This window comes from Battus philenor, unplaced genomic scaffold (genome assembly GCF_028537555.1).
Source record: "Battus philenor isolate CCGP_79_NKW_IND1 unplaced genomic scaffold, ilBatPhil1.0.hap1 SCAF_22, whole genome shotgun sequence".
NCBI lineage: Eukaryota > Metazoa > Arthropoda > Insecta > Lepidoptera > Papilionidae > Battus > Battus philenor.
Window position 1 is genome coordinate 12,228,349 of NW_027181685.1, and position 18,943 is coordinate 12,247,291.

At 34.9% G+C, this 18,943-nt stretch overlaps 1 protein-coding gene across 3 annotated transcripts in view; it reads right to left on the reverse strand.

Annotated features, from left to right (window-relative positions):
* Positions 1 to 18,943, reverse strand: part of Ndf (Nucleosome-destabilizing factor) — a 92,040-nt gene that overhangs the window by 68,532 nt on the left and 4,565 nt on the right. For 2 of the 3 annotated variants that reach the window (XM_068767090.1, XM_068767089.1), the window contains exons 4-7: positions 8,454 to 8,580; positions 7,834 to 7,977; positions 6,528 to 6,728; positions 5,453 to 5,626 (exon numbers count right to left, since the gene is read on the reverse strand). In XM_068767090.1, the coding sequence (XP_068623191.1) occupies positions 5,453 to 5,626; positions 6,528 to 6,728; positions 7,834 to 7,977; positions 8,454 to 8,580 (646 nt within the window). The remainder of the gene's footprint in view (positions 1 to 5,452; positions 5,627 to 6,527; positions 6,729 to 7,833; positions 7,978 to 8,453; positions 8,581 to 18,943) is intronic. The other variant, XM_068767091.1, reaches the window with a different exon arrangement.

The window sequence follows — 18,943 nt, forward strand, 5'->3', positions numbered from 1 at the left end:
TTGACAATCAACGTAAAATGTTGGCTTTGTTGTTGGCTGCTCGGAAGGCAGTTCTGCTGAGAAGAACCGGTGAGAAACTCAACACTTGCTCTTTGCAAATATAGTTTTATGAGTGCTTGACAATAATTAGCTTCCTGAGTGAGCATCGACAACATTTAACTCCACACATAATCATCAGTATAGTATTATTGGATAGAATAACTTTATTATATTTAAATTCTAAAGATATCTGTAATAATTTATGGGGGAGGTATATATCTTGAAGATGACTTCCTAAAGATAAATTATTTTACTCTGTACTTAGAGGCAAATATAGTTTTTAAATAGATTGTGGCTACAGCAAGTTACGGGTGGCTCCAAGTTGCCAAAGATAGAGAAAAATGGAAAACTTTGAAGGAGGCTTTAAACTTGAGAGAGTCCATATAAACTTAGTACAAAATTATCAAAACTATTTCTTAAAATTCTTAATTTTAAGTCATTTGTAACGAATGAAATAAAGCTTTATTATTATAATTATTAACACAAGTTAATTAAAGTTATGCACAAATGAAGTCCATGTCAAATATCACAAGTGTACATATGTGATTTTGTTTTATTAAAAAAAATTAGGAGTTTAGTTAGTTGAGAAATATTTAAAAATGTAACTAAACCTACTATATTAACATAGAAGTCATGTTCCAAGAATAACTTAATGACCTTTGAAATTAAAGATACATTGACATGCTCAAATATGAGTGTACTGTACATGATTTTGAACTTAAAGACCTTGAGTAATAAAAGTAAGTTATCTCATCCACTATATAACTTAGCTTTGTAAAAATAAAATAGTACGTTATAAGTACACAGGATGATTAGTTATAGATACAAAAGCTTGAGTGAATGTATAGCACAATTGCTATCATGCATGCGTTGATGTATGGTACACCCTATATAAAAATCAACAGTTTCATAAAGTAAATAACTTTAATGAAAAATACTACTTATTAAAATTAATTATTATTTATTATTTAGTCTGTCGCATTATAATTGAAAAAAATAATTAATGTAACATATTTTAGAGTGATCATTTCATACAGGATGATGAGAAATATGTAGTATATGGTTTAGAGTGGTTAAGGATGAAGGAAGCCTACCTTCATGCCTATTATTAGTACATACAGACGGTTTAACTTTAAATATGATTCTAGAAAGTTATTTACATTATTATGAAAACAGAACTTATGATCTGTTCATCATCTTCAGCACTATACACAGGGTGAATGTATAGTTCATTTGCTGTCAATCAATGTATGATAAACCATATCAAAAATTCTTAAATTTAAAAAAAAGGGCATAATGATTTTATAGTAAAAAAATGCGTATATTACTACGCTTTAAAATTAATCATTGTTTACTGTTTCTGCAGACTTTGTACTTCTAGAAGTACATATTCCAAGAGTGACTTCTTTAAACAGGGTGATTAAAAAGAAGTAAAAGTAAAAGCCTAAATGTAAAAGCTGTAAAGGTTTCTGCTGATAAATAGGCATTTACCCTTCAATGCTTTTACAAGTGTATATGTCCAATGGTTAGCTTCCTAGAACATATCTCTAATAACATATGCCGGTATGGGATAAATCGAAATTAAACTATTGTTTACATAAAAATATCTAGCATTAATAATATAATGCTTAATGGGTCTGAGTGTCCGTATATATAATAAAGTTTCACAAGATATCTAAGACCTTTTTTGGTTTAATTAAGTAAAAAAAAGTTGAGTTATACAATTTAATAAATCTAATCATAGCATTCAAGAATCTTTGAATTAAATGTAAGGAATTTAATTTTCAGACATAGAATATATATATATATATATATATATATATATATATATATATATATTATAATGTATACTGCATAAAGAGCAACTGTTGAATTTCTGAACGGCTCTCGGTAGATTCACGTTCCTTACCGGTGGTAGCTTACTGCTTATAATGTTAAAATAATTGACGATTTAAAAGAGCATGTAATGCCTAGTTGAATAAAGATATTTTGAACTTGAACTCTTTCACATAAGAACTTAATGTTGAATGGTTATAACATTAAGAATGAACTTTGTGATAAAAATTTGCCTACGTTCACCAAGAATAAGAAACATTGTATAAAATGTACAGAATATTTTATAGAAATTTGCTGTAGAAATGGTTCATTCAATGATCTATGATACAGCATAAGAATTTTTTTTATTAAAAAAATAAGCTCCAAATGTCTGAATTTAGACTAAAATGCCAACTAATAATAAATACTTTTAGTTATGGACTATAGATACCCATTGCAAGGCATAGACCTCTCATAAAGATGTTTATGGGTGGTATACCATAATCGCCACACTTGGAAGGCGGGATGGGTTGGCGATCGCAGTGCGATATTATGGTACGTAGTGAACACTGCTGTTTACACCCGGGTAGTATAAATAATATAATGTAAATAATGATAGCTAAATAGAGGGTACGAGGTCTTAAGACTTGAAATCGTAGGTCTCGGGTTCGATTCCTGAGATATACTGCTTACAAATATGTTTCCAGAGGATGGACAACAGCGTCCTCTGCGTACCATAATACCACAGTGAGATCTTGGTATATCCCCCCATATCTTTGGGGGAGGCTTATGCCTTGCAGTGGGCGTATATCTACGACGACGGAGTGCTACTTACCTGTCATTATTTACACATCGTGCAATGACGGATACATATAAGACTTTCTCTACCAGTGAACACAGTGATGCAGAGATAACTTTGTAAGTAAGTGTGTAAAATTCAAGATAGAAATACCAATAATATATAGTAAACTTATAGCGTTTTGATTTTAAATAAAGTTGTCCTCGAGATAAGAGAGTTAGTAAACCAGCAATGTTGAAACAGAAGGTTCGAGACTTATTCGGAATACGGAAGAATCGTCACAGCTATTTGACTAACGAATTATAGCATATATATATATATATACCAAGATTGTCGTCTACCTTGTGAGTCGTCTTACTCTAAACTCGTCAGTCCGTCGTCTTCACTACAGGACTTCTCCGGAGCTTAAGCACTATATTGACACGTTATACATATATATATATATATATATATATATATATATATATATATATATATATATATATATAGTGATGAAAAAGTAGTGAAATTGTCATTTAAAATTCCCAGGCTTTAGGAAGGCAGAACATTTTTTTCTTAGGTTGATGTCTATAAAATTCGCCAAGCGTCTGTCAAAAGTTGGGATATCATTCGACTCAGATCATTTTGAAGGATGTTTGTCATACTGCATTGGTTCTTCGCAATTTTTGCCAAAAACTAAACTGATATCATTTCGCAACTACGTATTCGCCTAATTTTACTATGTGCGACCTCTGGCTATTCAGTAAACTCAAAAGGCCAATACGAGATAAAGACCGAATCGAAGGTCTTGAAGGCTGTACGGGAAAAAGAATATTCCGACTGTTTCGAAGACTTTGAATAGCGTTCGTAAAAGTGAACGGGGATTATTTTGAAGGGATTTGGAAGATTGAATGTAAAATATATTAATAAATACATTTTACTATAGGATTCAAGAGTTTTTAGTTAATCGAAATGTGCGGAACTGGCTTTATTGACTGATTTGCACGGTTGATATTATGATGTAAACATTAAAAATTGTTAAGTTACATTTAAAAGAGCAACTGTTGAATTTCTGGCTCTTAACAGATCAGCGTTCCGAGCCTGTGGCAGCTTACTGCTTATAATCTTAAAATAATCGACGATTCAAAAGCATGTGTAAATGTCTGTTAAAGATATTTGAATTCAGAATTTTTCATCTACGTTCAAATAAATTGAAATTAAAAAATATGGTAAAAATGATTTAATTAAATTATAACCTAGTTGAAAATGTTATTAGTGATATAATCTAATTCTATGCTAATTTTCTTCTATATGCTGTATATAAAAAACTAAATCGCTGGTAAGGTGGATAGTTTTGGATTTTAACCAGGTTTTATATATACACATAAAGTATATTCTAGCTATATAATAAGTCGTCTATATTTATAATCGTAAACATTAAAAAACTTACAAAAATCATAACCATATTAAGTAAATTACTTAATAAGCTTGCCCTGTAAAATTCACCATACAGGAGACGGTTGAATATTTAAAGTGAAAAAAAGGTCGAATTCAACTTTACAGTGTAAACACAAAAATATTGCATTATATGTCACATTAGCTATGTCCACTGACTTCGTCCACGTGGAGGTTAACGAAAAAAAAAATTTTTTTTTTTCCTTTAAGAGTTTTTTTCTAAAATGAAACCATTCTAAGTTAGTCCTTATTACATCAGCTACCTGCTAGTATAAGTCCCTTCAAAATAGGTCCAACCATTTCAGAGATTTTCCAGAACAAACAGATAGACAGACATTAATTTTTTTTAAAAGATGTTATTTTCGTATATATACATGCAGTTAAAAGAGATTGTTTTAATATATTAAACAGACAATCCAATTTTATTTATTTGTATGGATTACAAAGAGCCTTTTTGACATAAAATTGTTTTTGGACACTTCTATTCATTTTCCCTCACTTTAAATTTATAAATATATATTTTATTAATTGATTCATCTAATATATAAAATTCTCGTGTCACGGTGTTCGAACTTTAACTCCTCCGAAACGGCTTGACCGATTTTTACCAAATTTTACATGCGTATTCAGTATGTCTGAGAATCGGCTACTATCTATTTTCCATACCCCTAAGTGATAAGGGTGGTCCACCCCTAAATTTTATTTTTAATTTTTTAAACAATTTTTTGGGTTTTTATTTTTTTATGATACAGCATACAAAAATACATACAAACCTAAATTTTCACCCCTCTACAATCAACCCTTATCTTACATTTGTTAATTAAAAACTTTAATTTTTTTTTGCAAAACAACGTTTGCGGATCAGCTAGTATCCTATATAACTATTGAAGGGCGCTAAAAAATTATAATACCTCTGTAATAAACACAAACATTAGTATCTACGAGATCTGTAAACATACGGAACCATAACCGACATAGTCCAGCGAATTGACGAGTTGAAGAGGCTGTAAGCAGGTCACATAGCACGCAGATGCCAGCTGGGACCTGATGGTTCCGGAATGGAGACCACGGTCGACAACCACATTGTACGTCATCGGAAGACCCTGAATGAAGGCAGCTTCCAACCAGTACAATTGGAAATCTACGGAGAACGCCTATGTCCAGAAGTTGACGTCCTAATACTGGATTCATGATGATGACTTTCAGCTTCTGATGAATTTCGGTTTTCAATGCACATCGATTGAAATATAAACTAAAGGTTGAAACTTTTAAAAATATACCTGAATATCCTAAAACACATTTAAAACCATATAAAGAAAACATACAAAGCTTAATTTCGAAGTTTTTTTAGCAGACTTGACTTACCTTGGCCCCTGTCCTGTTCCACACGAGCACCTTGTGTCCGGAATTGAGCAAGTTCTTCACAATGCCGCTGCCCATGATGCCCAGTCCGAGGAAACCGAACTTCATCTGGCTGGCCTTAATATTCTTCTCGAGCAGGGTCTCTGATACATTCTCAAGATCTAGTGGAGGTGTGTCCTGAAATTTAGGATTTCAGTGAGAGAATTTCTTGATTTTCATAGTAATAAAATAATTTCTTTGTTTACTTTTAATTTTAATTTTTTGTATGACATGCTAAAATTATATTCATCTTCTAAACCGATAGACACTACAAGTCACATCAAATCGCCCCAAAGATCGCCACGATGTCCGGACCTGCTCTGCCTGCACTTCCCCCAGCCTTAATGATAATAATACTATGTCGTCTGTCTACCTGGTGGAAGGTCTACCCACGCCGCATCTACTGGCTCGTAGCAATCACGAGCAACCTCTCGGCTCCAACGGCCATCGATTGCATCGATGTACCCCACCCACTGTCACTTCAGATGAGCAATTCTTCGAGCTACGTCTGTAACCTAGGTTCTTCTGCGGATCTCATTTCTGACCTCGCAGCTAAATTCCGAGCATAGCCCTCTCCGTTGTTCTCTGGGTGACTTGAGCTTTCTTATGAGGTCCATCATTGACCACGTCTCGGATCCATATGTCATCATTGGCAACACACATTGGTCAAGGACCTTCTTTTTCATGCATTTTATAATTACCAAAAGGCATTTATTACTAAAAATGGTTTTGTTGCCATAGTAAACGTTATTTATTATTTGTTGAAATTATTGACTTTTGAATAGGATACATTAATTGATAGCAAACGAGATATATATATACACAACTTAAAAATAAAAAAATATAAAATTCAAACTTAAAACTTAGTTATAAATCTGACTCCCTTCCTCCAATGCAATATCTTAAGAAAATGACGGTAGTTAAAAATTTACATTTTAATTTTAAGTCAAGTCTTTAAAATTAGTATTCTGGCTTGTTCTAAGCCTAAAAAAGAGAGCACTATTTAGACTATAGATTGTTTTAAATAATCAATACTTACAGGTCTCAATATGTTAGATGGACGGTGCAGCAAACTAGACTTCTTGGAGAAGGAGTGGTTGAGCATAGACGGCTTCTCATTGGCCATGTCGGTGTCCGTGTAAGAGCGAGACAGACTCTTTGCCTTCTTCCGGGGAGTTCCCTTTAGACTGGCGGACGATGAACGTTTGATAGACTTCACCTTTGAAATGCCCAAACGTATCTATAAATGTTGAGAACTGAATGATTAGCTATTTTGAACATTGTGCAGGTACTAAATTTTATTCTAAAACTAGCTAATCCCGCAAACGTTGTTTTGCAAAAAAAAAAATTAATTAACAAATAAAAAATAAGGGTTTATCGTAGAGGGGTAAAAATTTAGGGTTGTATGTATTTTTGTTTGCTGTATCGTAAAGCAATAAAAACAAAAAAAATCGTCAACAAATTTAAAAAAATTTTTTAAGGATGAACAACCCTTATCACTTAGGGGTATGGAAAATAGATAGTAGCCGATTCTCAGACCTACTGAATATGCATATAAAATTTGGTAAAAATCGGTCGAGCCGTTTCAGAGGAGTTCAAGTTCGAACACCGTGACACGAGAATTTTATATATTAGATTATATTGACACATGCTTAGTTTGCGAGCACCTTTTAACCTACCTCATCTTTGGTCTATAACAAATTGATTTCATCATCATCATCTCTGCTGTTCTACCTACCCCTCGTTCTTCGGCTCGTGGTCTCTATTAGAAAACCTTTCAGCTCCAACGAGCATCGGTTGCACGAGTGATGTGACAATAGGCGTGCCACTTCACACGAGCAATTCTTCAAGCTACGTAGTTGACTCTGATCATAACTTTTTCCATTGCTTTCTTAGTCACTTTGAGTCTACATATAAGCCATTGTAAGCGACCACGTCTCAAATACGAAAGCACCAGCAATATACAGTGGTCAAAGATCTACATCATCAAATATTGAGTTACTTTCGACGAGAATTATAGGTTATTTTTATACAAAAACTAATAGGCAATTCATATTTATTAATTTTTCACGCCCACAGACCTCTTTCATGGTGCGAAATGGACGTTGCTATTCATGAATATTATAACAGAAAAGTTTATTTTGAAACTGCCTAATTTTTTAAAAGAAAATATATCGTGATGTTAATTTATATTTGATAAGTATTGGTCATAATGAAACTCTATGGAGGAGGTTCACTGCATACCTCCTTCGTAGAGTCGAAGATGAAAAATGTAATCAAGCACAATTACTTTTTACTTTTTTTTTATTACATTATACTTTCATTTCAATTGAAAGTCTCTTTACCTTCGGAGTAGTGGTTTTCTTTTTAATTTCCGGGGTCGCCTCTTCCTCCGTCTTCTCTTCAGCGCTGTCTTCGTTCATTACATCTTTCAGTTTATCGAACTCTTCCTCTGGATTCCTGGCATGGTCGTCGATGTCGCCAAATTTCTGATTTCCAACATTGATTTATTTACGATATGTTATTTAATTAGCTGATTATTATTTAATATCAATTGCAACATTTTCAAATTAACACAAAATTATACTAGATTTAAATTTTGCACAGCCGTAAATATATACAGGTGTCTGGTAAAAAGTGTAAAAGCATTAAACGACTGAATGAATGAATAGGTCATTTGTCAGCAGATAGCTTTGTGCCTTTTACTATCATCCTGTTTATAAAGGTTACTCTTAAACTTTGATTACTTTTTTCAGATAGACAGATAGTAAACAATAATTATCATTAATACATGGTAATCTGTATTTTGGAAAAGCCTTTTCTTATTACATTATTATTTCTACAACCATTGATTTCTATATAAGATGTATTATTCATTAATTGCTACAAATAAGCTATTCCTTCACACCGCTGAAGTTTTACTTATAACCAAACAACCTGTATAATTGATATAAAATATACGAACCTCTGGATTAACTATGAACTCTTCGATCTGATTGACAGCCTCCTTGAAAGCCGCCGTCTTACAGGACTTTATCAGCTGCTCCTTGTGCTCGTGGTAAGGCTTTATGTTGTGGTCTTCGATCCATGCACTGTTGACAAGGGCAATACATTTAAATTACTTATATTATTGATGACAACTTTTAACAAACCCCATACTTATTTGACTAGCGACCTTGTTGAGGTCGCTGGAAGACCTTATGCAGGCTGCTTCCTACCAACTTTATTGTAAATCAATGGGGGAGGCTTATCTACAGCAGTGGACGTCTTATGACTTAAATTATGATGACGATGACTGTTTTAATTGACAGCCTACCTTGTCGCCTACCACAATCAAACACACACACGAACACACCCGCTGGTGTTTCTGAGTCCATGTGAAATAACTATTCTCACGTGGAACTTTGTTTGTCGCCTTGTGACGCCAATGGAAACTTTCCACGTTCCTCTGGAAACTAGAAGAGGTTGAAGTCTAGCATCACATACCGTCTCAGCCACACAAACTGAGCCGTCTCCTATTGCCTCTAATATAGTCTAAAATAATTGTATCAAAGCAATGAATCAGTTGACAGTACATAAAAACGGTAGCAGTAAATTTAAAGACTTTTGTAACATTACCTTCAATATAGTTACAAGCAAATATTAAAAATTTGTATGTTTTTTTACGAAGATTATCGTACTTATATATTTTTTAAACCTTTTCATTGTATATATACATAATTAATATTTGTACATACATAGATACACAAAGTTTTGTTTGTCTCTCTACTAAAAAAAACGAATATACTTTTATATATACTTTTGTGATACTGTCAGGTAATCCATAAGTAAAATCTACCTAAATCACTGTTTCCCAACGTGGGGCCCACTTTGATAAAGAGGGCAATTCAAACGTGGACTGTACATTCGTTTAACTTTAGTTTAATATAAGAAGGCATAAGAATTTAAGAAAGGCCAAGGTAAGGCGTGGCACAAAAAAGGTTGGAAAATACTGATCTAAATAGTTTGCGATGGTATACAAGATAATTGGTTATAAATGTAAGTTTTGAAAGGATGAATATAAACCTCGTATGGTACACCATATCCAAAAATCAATGGTTTCAGAAATAATACGGTAATAATAAAGTAGAAAGACAATGTGACAACCGAAATGTACCCACCCTTAAACTAATTAATGCTGACATTTCCTTATTAAACGTCTGATATTTCCATAATCGTAAGGAACACCTCCGCTCATAGATATAAATATATGAGGATCGTTATCCCAACCAACGGCCCACAGCGGAATCTTTAATAATTATCTTTACACATAATTTGGATCCTTGGATATTACAGTTTAAGTATATTTGAGGTTTAGTTGCAAGTGTTGTTGTTTGTTATTGAATAACTTGTATATCTAATATATAAAATTCTCATGTCACGGTGTGTGTGATTGAACTCCTCGTGTGAATCTGAGCGTGCATTTCGGCCAGGGTGCCAGGGTGGAGAATCGGACATCTATTTTTCATCTTCTTAAATGGGGTGGTCCACCCCTAAATGTTTTTTATTTTTTAGACAAAATTTTTTGTTTATGTTTTTTTATGATACAGCATACAAAAATACAAACAAACGTAAATTTTCACCTCTCTACGAGAAACCCTTATTTTTATTTGTCCATGGCAAAACAACGTTTGCGGGATCAGCTAGTAGTATGTAGTATAAGGTACGACTATGGTATGAAACAACCTTCCGGCGTCGTTGGTTCAGTTAACTACAACTTTTTTTTCTCCTCCTTCCTGCCTCCCTGCTTTGTTTGGGCCATGGACGTTACAATGCGGGTGTAAATAATTTTTATGTTTATAGCTCTTTCTCCTTTCTTTCCAAACTCTTTCTCTCCTTTCCTCACATCCTTCACAAAATCATTTCATTCTTCAAGTTTTGGTCTTCTTTCACACGTCGCCTTTCTATCCTCGTCTACATTCCTTGCTAATTATGACTTAGAAATATTCAATAAGAATTGATAGGTATCTTTTGGGCAAGCATGTAGCATTGTAGACCTAGTCATCGCTTAACATCAGGCCAGGCAGAGATCAAATGCTTTTTGTCTATCGCCTAAACTAAACTAAAACCTAAACCTAAACTACCAAAATTCTGTCAAAAAATCAGATAAACACCACCGACATTAGACGGAAGTTATTACAAAATATTTTAATAATTTCATTAGTGACATGATTTAAACTTTTGAACGTCTGCTACTGCATACCTCATAGATTTTTAATAGAATCATCCGAAAAACGCCCGCGTTTACTCTGTAGGTAAACTTCAATACTCCAGCGGCCATCTGTTCTGTCCACGCTATGTGACCTGTCCGCTACCATTTCAAATTGCCAATCCGCACCGTTATGGGGGTAGTTTACTTTCGTACGACTACTGATCTCAGTCCTGGTTGTATCTGGTACGGAAATCCGAGCATTATCCACTCTATAGCTCGTTGAGATTGTGAGCTTGCCAATGCGGCTAGACGTGAAACCCCGTTCCAGTGCCGTAACTAGTGACACACATTGTTTTATACCGGACAGTCACTGCTGCCAAATGGCCATGTTGGTAACGTATCCGCATGTTAGTGTTTACTAAGCTAAGTTATTCTAGTCGCTTAAATTATTTCCTAACTTAAATCTTTTGCACATCGAACCTAGACGGGCGCGACGCCTCGCATTCAAGTGGAAGTGGTCAGGAGAGACCCGCGTCACTTCCGACCGCCGAGTAGTCCTCGCTTTGCAACACACTACACTACAGTCACAACACTACGTATAGTGTATACTCTCTTTTAGTACAAACGTCATCGTGGTAACTAGGATACGATCACAGTAATTTTTTTTATCTCGTGGACCTCCCGTTTCCGTGGGCTCAATACCTATGAAGCTGTACAAAGCCAAAATGGCTAGCAGCAAAAACTTCAACAGAAACAATATGTAACTTAAATCTTAATCTAAATTGAAGTAAACTATTTTTTTTAATTATTGGTGTTCTATTTGTTTAGCTAACCTAACAATATTCGGTTTTTAAAATTATGTGTCGTACGACCACCTCATTGCGACTCCATCATCCTCAGGTTGTACGCAAGCATCTGTGCTGTCATTGCCTTCGCACAGATACTGCATCGATGAATCTAGCAATCGCATCTTTAGTCTTAAGGCTTTTAAAATAGCGAAGCTTGTAGAAGTGTCCGGTGGGTCTGTACTATTTTACCATACCTACATCTTATGCCATTGAAAAATTATATCTTCCTTATAAAAATTCTGTGAACTGTATTACAGAGGACGTTAACTTACAAGCGTATTATCTTATTAAAAATTTTAACATCCTTACACACAACAAACGATTAAAAGGAAATATTTTATAATTAATATGTGGCAAATTATTAAGCTAATTTAAATAAAACGCAATTATAACGTGGCAAAATTGTTTATAGCTTCTTAGTCGTTCTTACAGGCGCACGAAGCCACTTTGGAGTGTACACCGGGACAGCTATATCTGGAGTCAAGTGGCGCTCAATTAGTGTTCCGGTTCGAGGGGCGCTGTATATGTGACCATGCTATACCGTCTTGTCTCAAGGTGATGATAATAAACCGGGTGTTACTCAAGATTTTTCAGTTCAAAATTAGCTCATTATATTCATTTGTCTAATGTCAAGAGTTAAAATGGGGGTATGTTCGAAAATTCACCGCGAAATCAGTCATAGTTCGAAGAATTGCTAGTCTGAATTGTCGTCAGCCGTCGGGCCGTTGGTGCCGGAAGGTTCTAGAGCGGCGACTACGAGACGATAAACGTGACGTGGTTAAGCCTTCCACTTGGTGGACCAACTTCGTAGTCGATGGAGCGGTTATCGCTGTCTTTGGACGAGATCTATGTCTTACACTGGAAACCTACTATTTGTCCTTTTATTTGGATTCCAGTGCTATCTAAATTTCATTTTCAATTCCCATAGGCTCTATAAGGCAGGGTAATATTTAATAGCGGATAAAGTTTAACCTAAACTTCATTTACAGGTAGCGAAGTGGCAAGGGTTCTCGAGTGGCAATCACAAGCAAGCAGAACTGATGTAGGTAGACCACCTACTAAGTGGTCCGACGATATAGTCAAGGTCGTTGTGGCAATATTTGGTGGAGGTCTACACGTTGAAGCTGATGATTGGACATGATGATAAGGATAGGATGACGCTGCCGAGATCTTAGATAGTTTAGTATATCGACTCGCTGCTTTTAATAAAAACGGTAATCGAATTGGATCCTAATCGCATGAGTGAACAGAGATAGTCCCACTCTTCAAATGCAACCTCACATCCCATGAACATAAGCCGTTATGATACATGCTACTTGATATATCAATTATGGTTTAGTACAAGTTTTGTTATAAAAAAATAAAAAGAAATATTGAAATTAAAAAAATACACGTCGTTCCGGCGACTCATACGGACAATTAATTGACTATTGGCGCAGCGAGCCGTACGGATAGTCTATTGACTTTCGATGCAGTGACATATTACTCAATCACTTTGTCATTAAATTATAACTTTTAACGTTGTAACTGTTATTGTATGTAGGAAACAATTTTTATTCAATCACTTTGTGAATAATTTACAACTTTAAACACGCACATTGCAAGGCATAGTCACTTCTTCATAGCCGACGCTCCATCACTAAAGTCTGACAATGCCCACGTTGTACTCTTAACTGGAATGCTTAAAAGCTTCCTGTATAAATACGGTCATTTTGTTTTGGTAAAATATTGCTCAATTGTAAAAAATTCTTCATGTGTACACAATTTTTTCTGTGGTCTTTCCTTTGCGTACAGCTTAAGTAGTTGTTTTGATTTTACCGCCAAATTCTTTTTTAAAATTATAAAGGCTCTCTTACAGTCTGTTTTAAAATACGCAACATTGTTCATGATAGAGAACCTCTACCTTGATTTTCCGGTAAAATCTTTTACTTTCGAACAGGATTTCTTAGAATTCTTTCCTTACAGCTATGATAGCCTTTTTCGTATGAACACTACGTGGAATTCCAAATCTTATTCTATCACACGTAGAGGAGGTTTCTTTGTACCTTTCAATGGGCCGGTACATAAACATTTGACTAATACCAAGCGTATGTGTATTTTAAAAATTGTATTTTGCATACTTTATGTAATGCAAACACAGCGATTCGATTCTCTTTATCACACTACACCATTTTAATATCACTAGATATTTTACAATATATAGCCGCGAAAAAAAAGAAAACAATGAGTAGTCATACATGACAGATTCCAAATTCAAAAGTAATGTTTTATTTTTAATTATAACAGTATTTGTGGCCAGATCAAGTATAGCCTCACACGCACCTACGTTGAAAGTCATATCACGTTTTATGAACGTATACAATGACGTAACGATCACTTGCGAATTTTCAGTCTAATGGTGACTCTTGTGACGGTCCACGCGTGGTGTTCCGGTTTATTTTAATATAAAAAAACCGGAACTCTTCTTATACACATCGGTGATTATCTGACAAACGTGTTAAATACGAAATATATTTTTTTATAATTTAATAAGTGCTTTATATACGTTTACTTAAGAAATTGAAATGTGGTCATTCACTCTAGGTCAACAACAAAGCTGACAGTCACTTAACGGGCCGGAGAGAGGGAAAAGCACGGTTTTCTTCATTCGAATCAGAATGAGGAGATTGGTAGACGATCGAAAGTTATAGAGAGTCTGGCGGATTGGGTTGAAGTGGCAATAGGCAGGTCACACACCACGCAGAACTTCCACTCACAAGGTGGAGAGATGACTTTACTAAGATCGTATCGTAAGATCTTATTGAACATCTATGGTTAAATGTTACACCGACCAGTGGTAAACGCCGAGTGTTCAGCACTGGTCGGTGTTACATCTCTTGAGGATGCCCCGTAGAGGGGTGAAACAGGTGGAGTGAATTAACGGCGGTAGTTGTGTTTCGAATTGTTTGCCGCACGCGCATTTATCAGCGGGCTGGCGGGCGGTGCGCTTCATTGCACGACTACTGCTGCATAGCGGAAGTAGCTACATATTAGTCCCTTTCTTAGTAGGGATGGCGGCCTATTGTCTGGCAGAGAACGTCGTACTGCTTAAATGTATATGATAAAGATTCCTCGTTCAACTTTAAACAGAGATTTCTTTACTAAGTCGGGAACTTCTGCTGGGAATGTTACATTATTTCACTGGATTGCGAGGATATTAAGCTAAGATCACGTGGATGATCAATTGCCATTACGTGATTCGGGCTTGTATTATCTGCTCGATATCGGTTTTAATATTTCTATTTGAGTAATGAGTCAAACCTTACCACTATCGATTGCCATAATTGGTAATGCAATAAAAAAATTCTAAAAATACTAAGGCATATAAGAGATTTCTTTAACACGTGAGACATGTGCGGATACGAAGTTGGCCCCACGCGAAGTTCGGGATACCGAAGAAAGTTCTTTTAAGTTTGTATTTGATACTAGAAGTTGCTGCAACTTATATTTAGATTTTAAATTGATTTCCATGAAACCCTTGTTAATAACACAAACTAAATTTGTGTTAACATAACTTCTTATGGTCAACTTTACATACATATTCATTTATTGCGTGCTTTTACGAGTTTAATGTTACAAAAGTACGTTCCATTCTTGAATACAACCACCTTTCAGTTATTTTTGGCTCCGTTTTTGGGGCCTCTTGTTCAACCCCATAGGTGGACAATGTCTTTAGTTACATAGATATTTTTTGTCCTTTTTTCTTTCTTTATACTTCCAAAATATAAACATGTATTTAAATGACGAGAACCCTTGGCAGTGATGTCGCCTGATTATTATAATTTCATTTAGGCTACATTTGATAATGTATATGTGTAAATCTGTGTTAAACTTTATTAAAAGACATGTGTAGTTTCTTCCTGCTTCTTTTCCAAAACTATAACACCTTGCGAAGCAGAGCAGAGTAAAAAAAATAGATATATTGACGATTAATAACAGTTCTGTTAAAAGTTTCAATGTACAATAAAGGTACTTTAACTTTTTACAATGTGTGTATGCTTCCAATTTACAACAAATAAGTGGTATTATATGATATCCTCGATGGTGGTAAGGAATTGTAAATTTTACGGTCAAGGGTTACACGTTCGATTCCTATTAGGATCAATATTTCGCAGCGTCTGTGCCTTTGTTTTACATTTACGTTTAATATTTTCGAAAAAAAAATTCATTCCGCCTAAAGCATGTTGCCGACGCCATGTTTAGTTAACCATAAGGTTTGTTAGCAAAGGAATAAGCAAATAAGCAAACGTACAACTTGTACATAGCACGACAAAGTTATCGTTCTAAACAACGGTAAGTGTTCACCGTGAATCCTTACAAAATAGAGATTATTTTTGGCCCCCGCTATTGGGTGCCTCTCGTACCCCCTATGTTTTGTGGGACAGGGACTTTACGGACAAATTTAATTATTCACATAATTTTTTATTATTTACTTTCCCTTCTTTCATACTTCACATTGTCTTTCGGTCTATTCTTTCATGCCAAAATTCTGCTGTCTTTCCCTTTTGCTCGGTATCACCTTTCATTCATTCCTCTTTTCTTTTTACATTTTCATAATTACATTGTTATTTTATATCACATTTTTATTAATTAAATTCTATAAATATTTTATATCACAGTACTGTATATTTTGCTCTTATTTTGTCTTCGTTATCTATTTATTTGCAATATTTACGTTTTATTTCTTTCTATAGCATTTTTTACGATTTTTCTGCAGAGGGTGATGAATGACTGTTTGGTATCTTTTTCGCTTATCAGGGAGGCTATTGACTCCTCCCCGATTTTAACGCCAGACCGGCACTCGAAGTCGAACAAAATAAAGATTATCCTTCTATACTATGTATATAGAAATTTAAAAAGAGAAGCTGCTCAGGCGGAGCATGTGGTATGTATGAGGTTACGGGGTATACGGTGGTAGCAAAGTTTCGCTGCCATTTATATCAACAATCTCCAAGTGCCCAATGGCAGTGTGCTTCGAAAACCTTTTCTTATCTACGGCACACTAAAATCTTTGTTATAATTTCCCGGCACACCGAAACCTAAATTCGATAGACGAGTGAACGTAATATGCCACTGTCTCAAATACAAAATATGTATAATTTAAAATTGTAAGATTTCAATTTAAGTAAGAAAAGGGCCAATATTTAGCCACTTCCGCACATGCGGTAGTAGTCGTACAACAAAATGCACCGCCCGCCAGCCCGCTGATAAATGCGGCAAACAATGCGTTTGTGCGGCTAAATATTGGTCCTTTTCTTACTTAGGATGGACTTCCGCAAGGTAACGCCTGATTCCATTAAAGATTTCAATTTATTAACTTTTATCGAGGCACATTTGCATCCGACCTACGGCACACTGGTTACGAAGCACTGCGCTATAGAACAATTTATAAGTAGTACATACGTCGAAATAACCTTCGTTTTTTATTAATATATGAAATTATAAAGTGTGTTTTAAACCACACAAACACACACGAGCTCATCAGTAATTTACGGTTTTATTAATCTGTACACGGGCTTAGTTCCCTTTGTGCACATAGCACGCTTTTGTAAAACAATCAAGTTTTTTTTAATTTTATTACAGATACTAGCTAGTGGAGTGTTTCTGAACATGGAACCCACGCCCCATAGAGTCAATTCGAAAGTGGAATCGACGAGTTTAACCATTTCGCTTTAATATGAAAATTATGTGTGTAACATAGGGGCGTACGAATACGTACGTAGAAAGATGACGTTTATACGTGTATATATAATGACATATGACTTAGATACGTAGAAAGGCTAAGGTTCATGACACAAAAAAGGTTGGAAAATATACAGCTAGATTCTGACATCAATCTATTACTCATTCTCTTCTACTCCCTGTTCTGTTCATAAGACTTATTTACAAATTAACTGCGCCCGCGACTTTGCCCGCGTTCAATTTAACAAAAACAAAAATATTTTTTTTAATTTATTAATTTTTCTAACAAAAATGTAGCGATAGCGATTGTCACTATAGGCAGAACCCCCATTAACCAAGTGGACTGACGACACAATCAAGTGGAGGAGTCACTGGATGCAGGCAACAAAAGACGTGGCGATCTTTCCAGAAGACTTATTCCTTGCAGTACAACCTTGGAACTACCTACCACCCCTCACAGGAAATGTAGCTTTTATAAAAGTTTTTTTTTTAATTTAGTGCAACTACTAGCTAAAAGCAGAAGTATTTCTATATTTTCTTTATTCCCATTAACAATTTCTTATCTTGTCCTTATTCTTACTCAACATACGTTGCATTTTTAGTTATTACCTCCTTTGTAATTCTTCGGCAATACTACATAAATTGTTGCGACACTATCTCCTTACAGGAAGGCGATGGTGCTACCCTCCATCCTTCTAACTCTACTCTGTTTGCTCTTACACTTGCAAACGAGACAGCAAGTGATTACGTGCATTGTGTGGATTTAATAAACTTCGCTTGCCGGTCCGAGGTCACCTGTCTAGTACCTTAAGGTCCAAGCGGCTATCTGTTCTGTATCCTATGTGGCCTGCAAATTGCCATTTCAACTCGCCAATCCACTTGGCTATTACAGTTACCTTGGTACTTCTACGGATTTCATTTCCTTTTTAATTTCGTTGAGAAATCCCGAGCATGGCCACCTCCATTTATCATTGGGAGACTAAGCTTACCAATGAGGTTCAGATTGATGGACGTCACTGGCCACATATTGACCAAAGACTTTCATCTTAATTCACATATAAATATCGCCCATAATTGCTAATAATTATTTATACTTTATAGGCGAAACATTTGACCTCTATCTCACCTGATGTTAGCGATGAAGTGGTCTACAATGGTATATGTTTGTCTAAAAAAAACCTTTTCACTCTCATCTTGAAAACTCAGTTATATTTTCTGGAAACAATAACGCCGGCAGGTTATTTCACTTCTTGGTTTCGCACCATAAAAGTACCTTCAAAATGATATCCGATAGAAGAAAGGTGATGGGAGTATTCTTAGGTGTAGTTACACTGCACACTATTCAAAACTTAAAGTTACCGCTTTCTAATATTTGTCTGTTTTCTATAGGCTACGTTTTTCAAAATTTTCATTCTGGTTAATATTCCAAATAAAATTATATGCAATTTGTATGCTATTGTCTCCCTAACCATCAGTCTTGCAACTAAATCTAGATAAAAAAGCCTATCACAATTAATTTTATTTGTATATAATAAAACTTGTAAGTATACTTATTGCTTTACTGTAAAGTAAAGCAGAGTTTTAAGTTATCTCATCTTTCAAGTCTGACAAGTTTTGGGACCATGGTAGCTTTAAGTTGAAACAATTTATTTCTTTTCTCTATGCTTATTCACAATCAGTCTGAAAACTATAAGG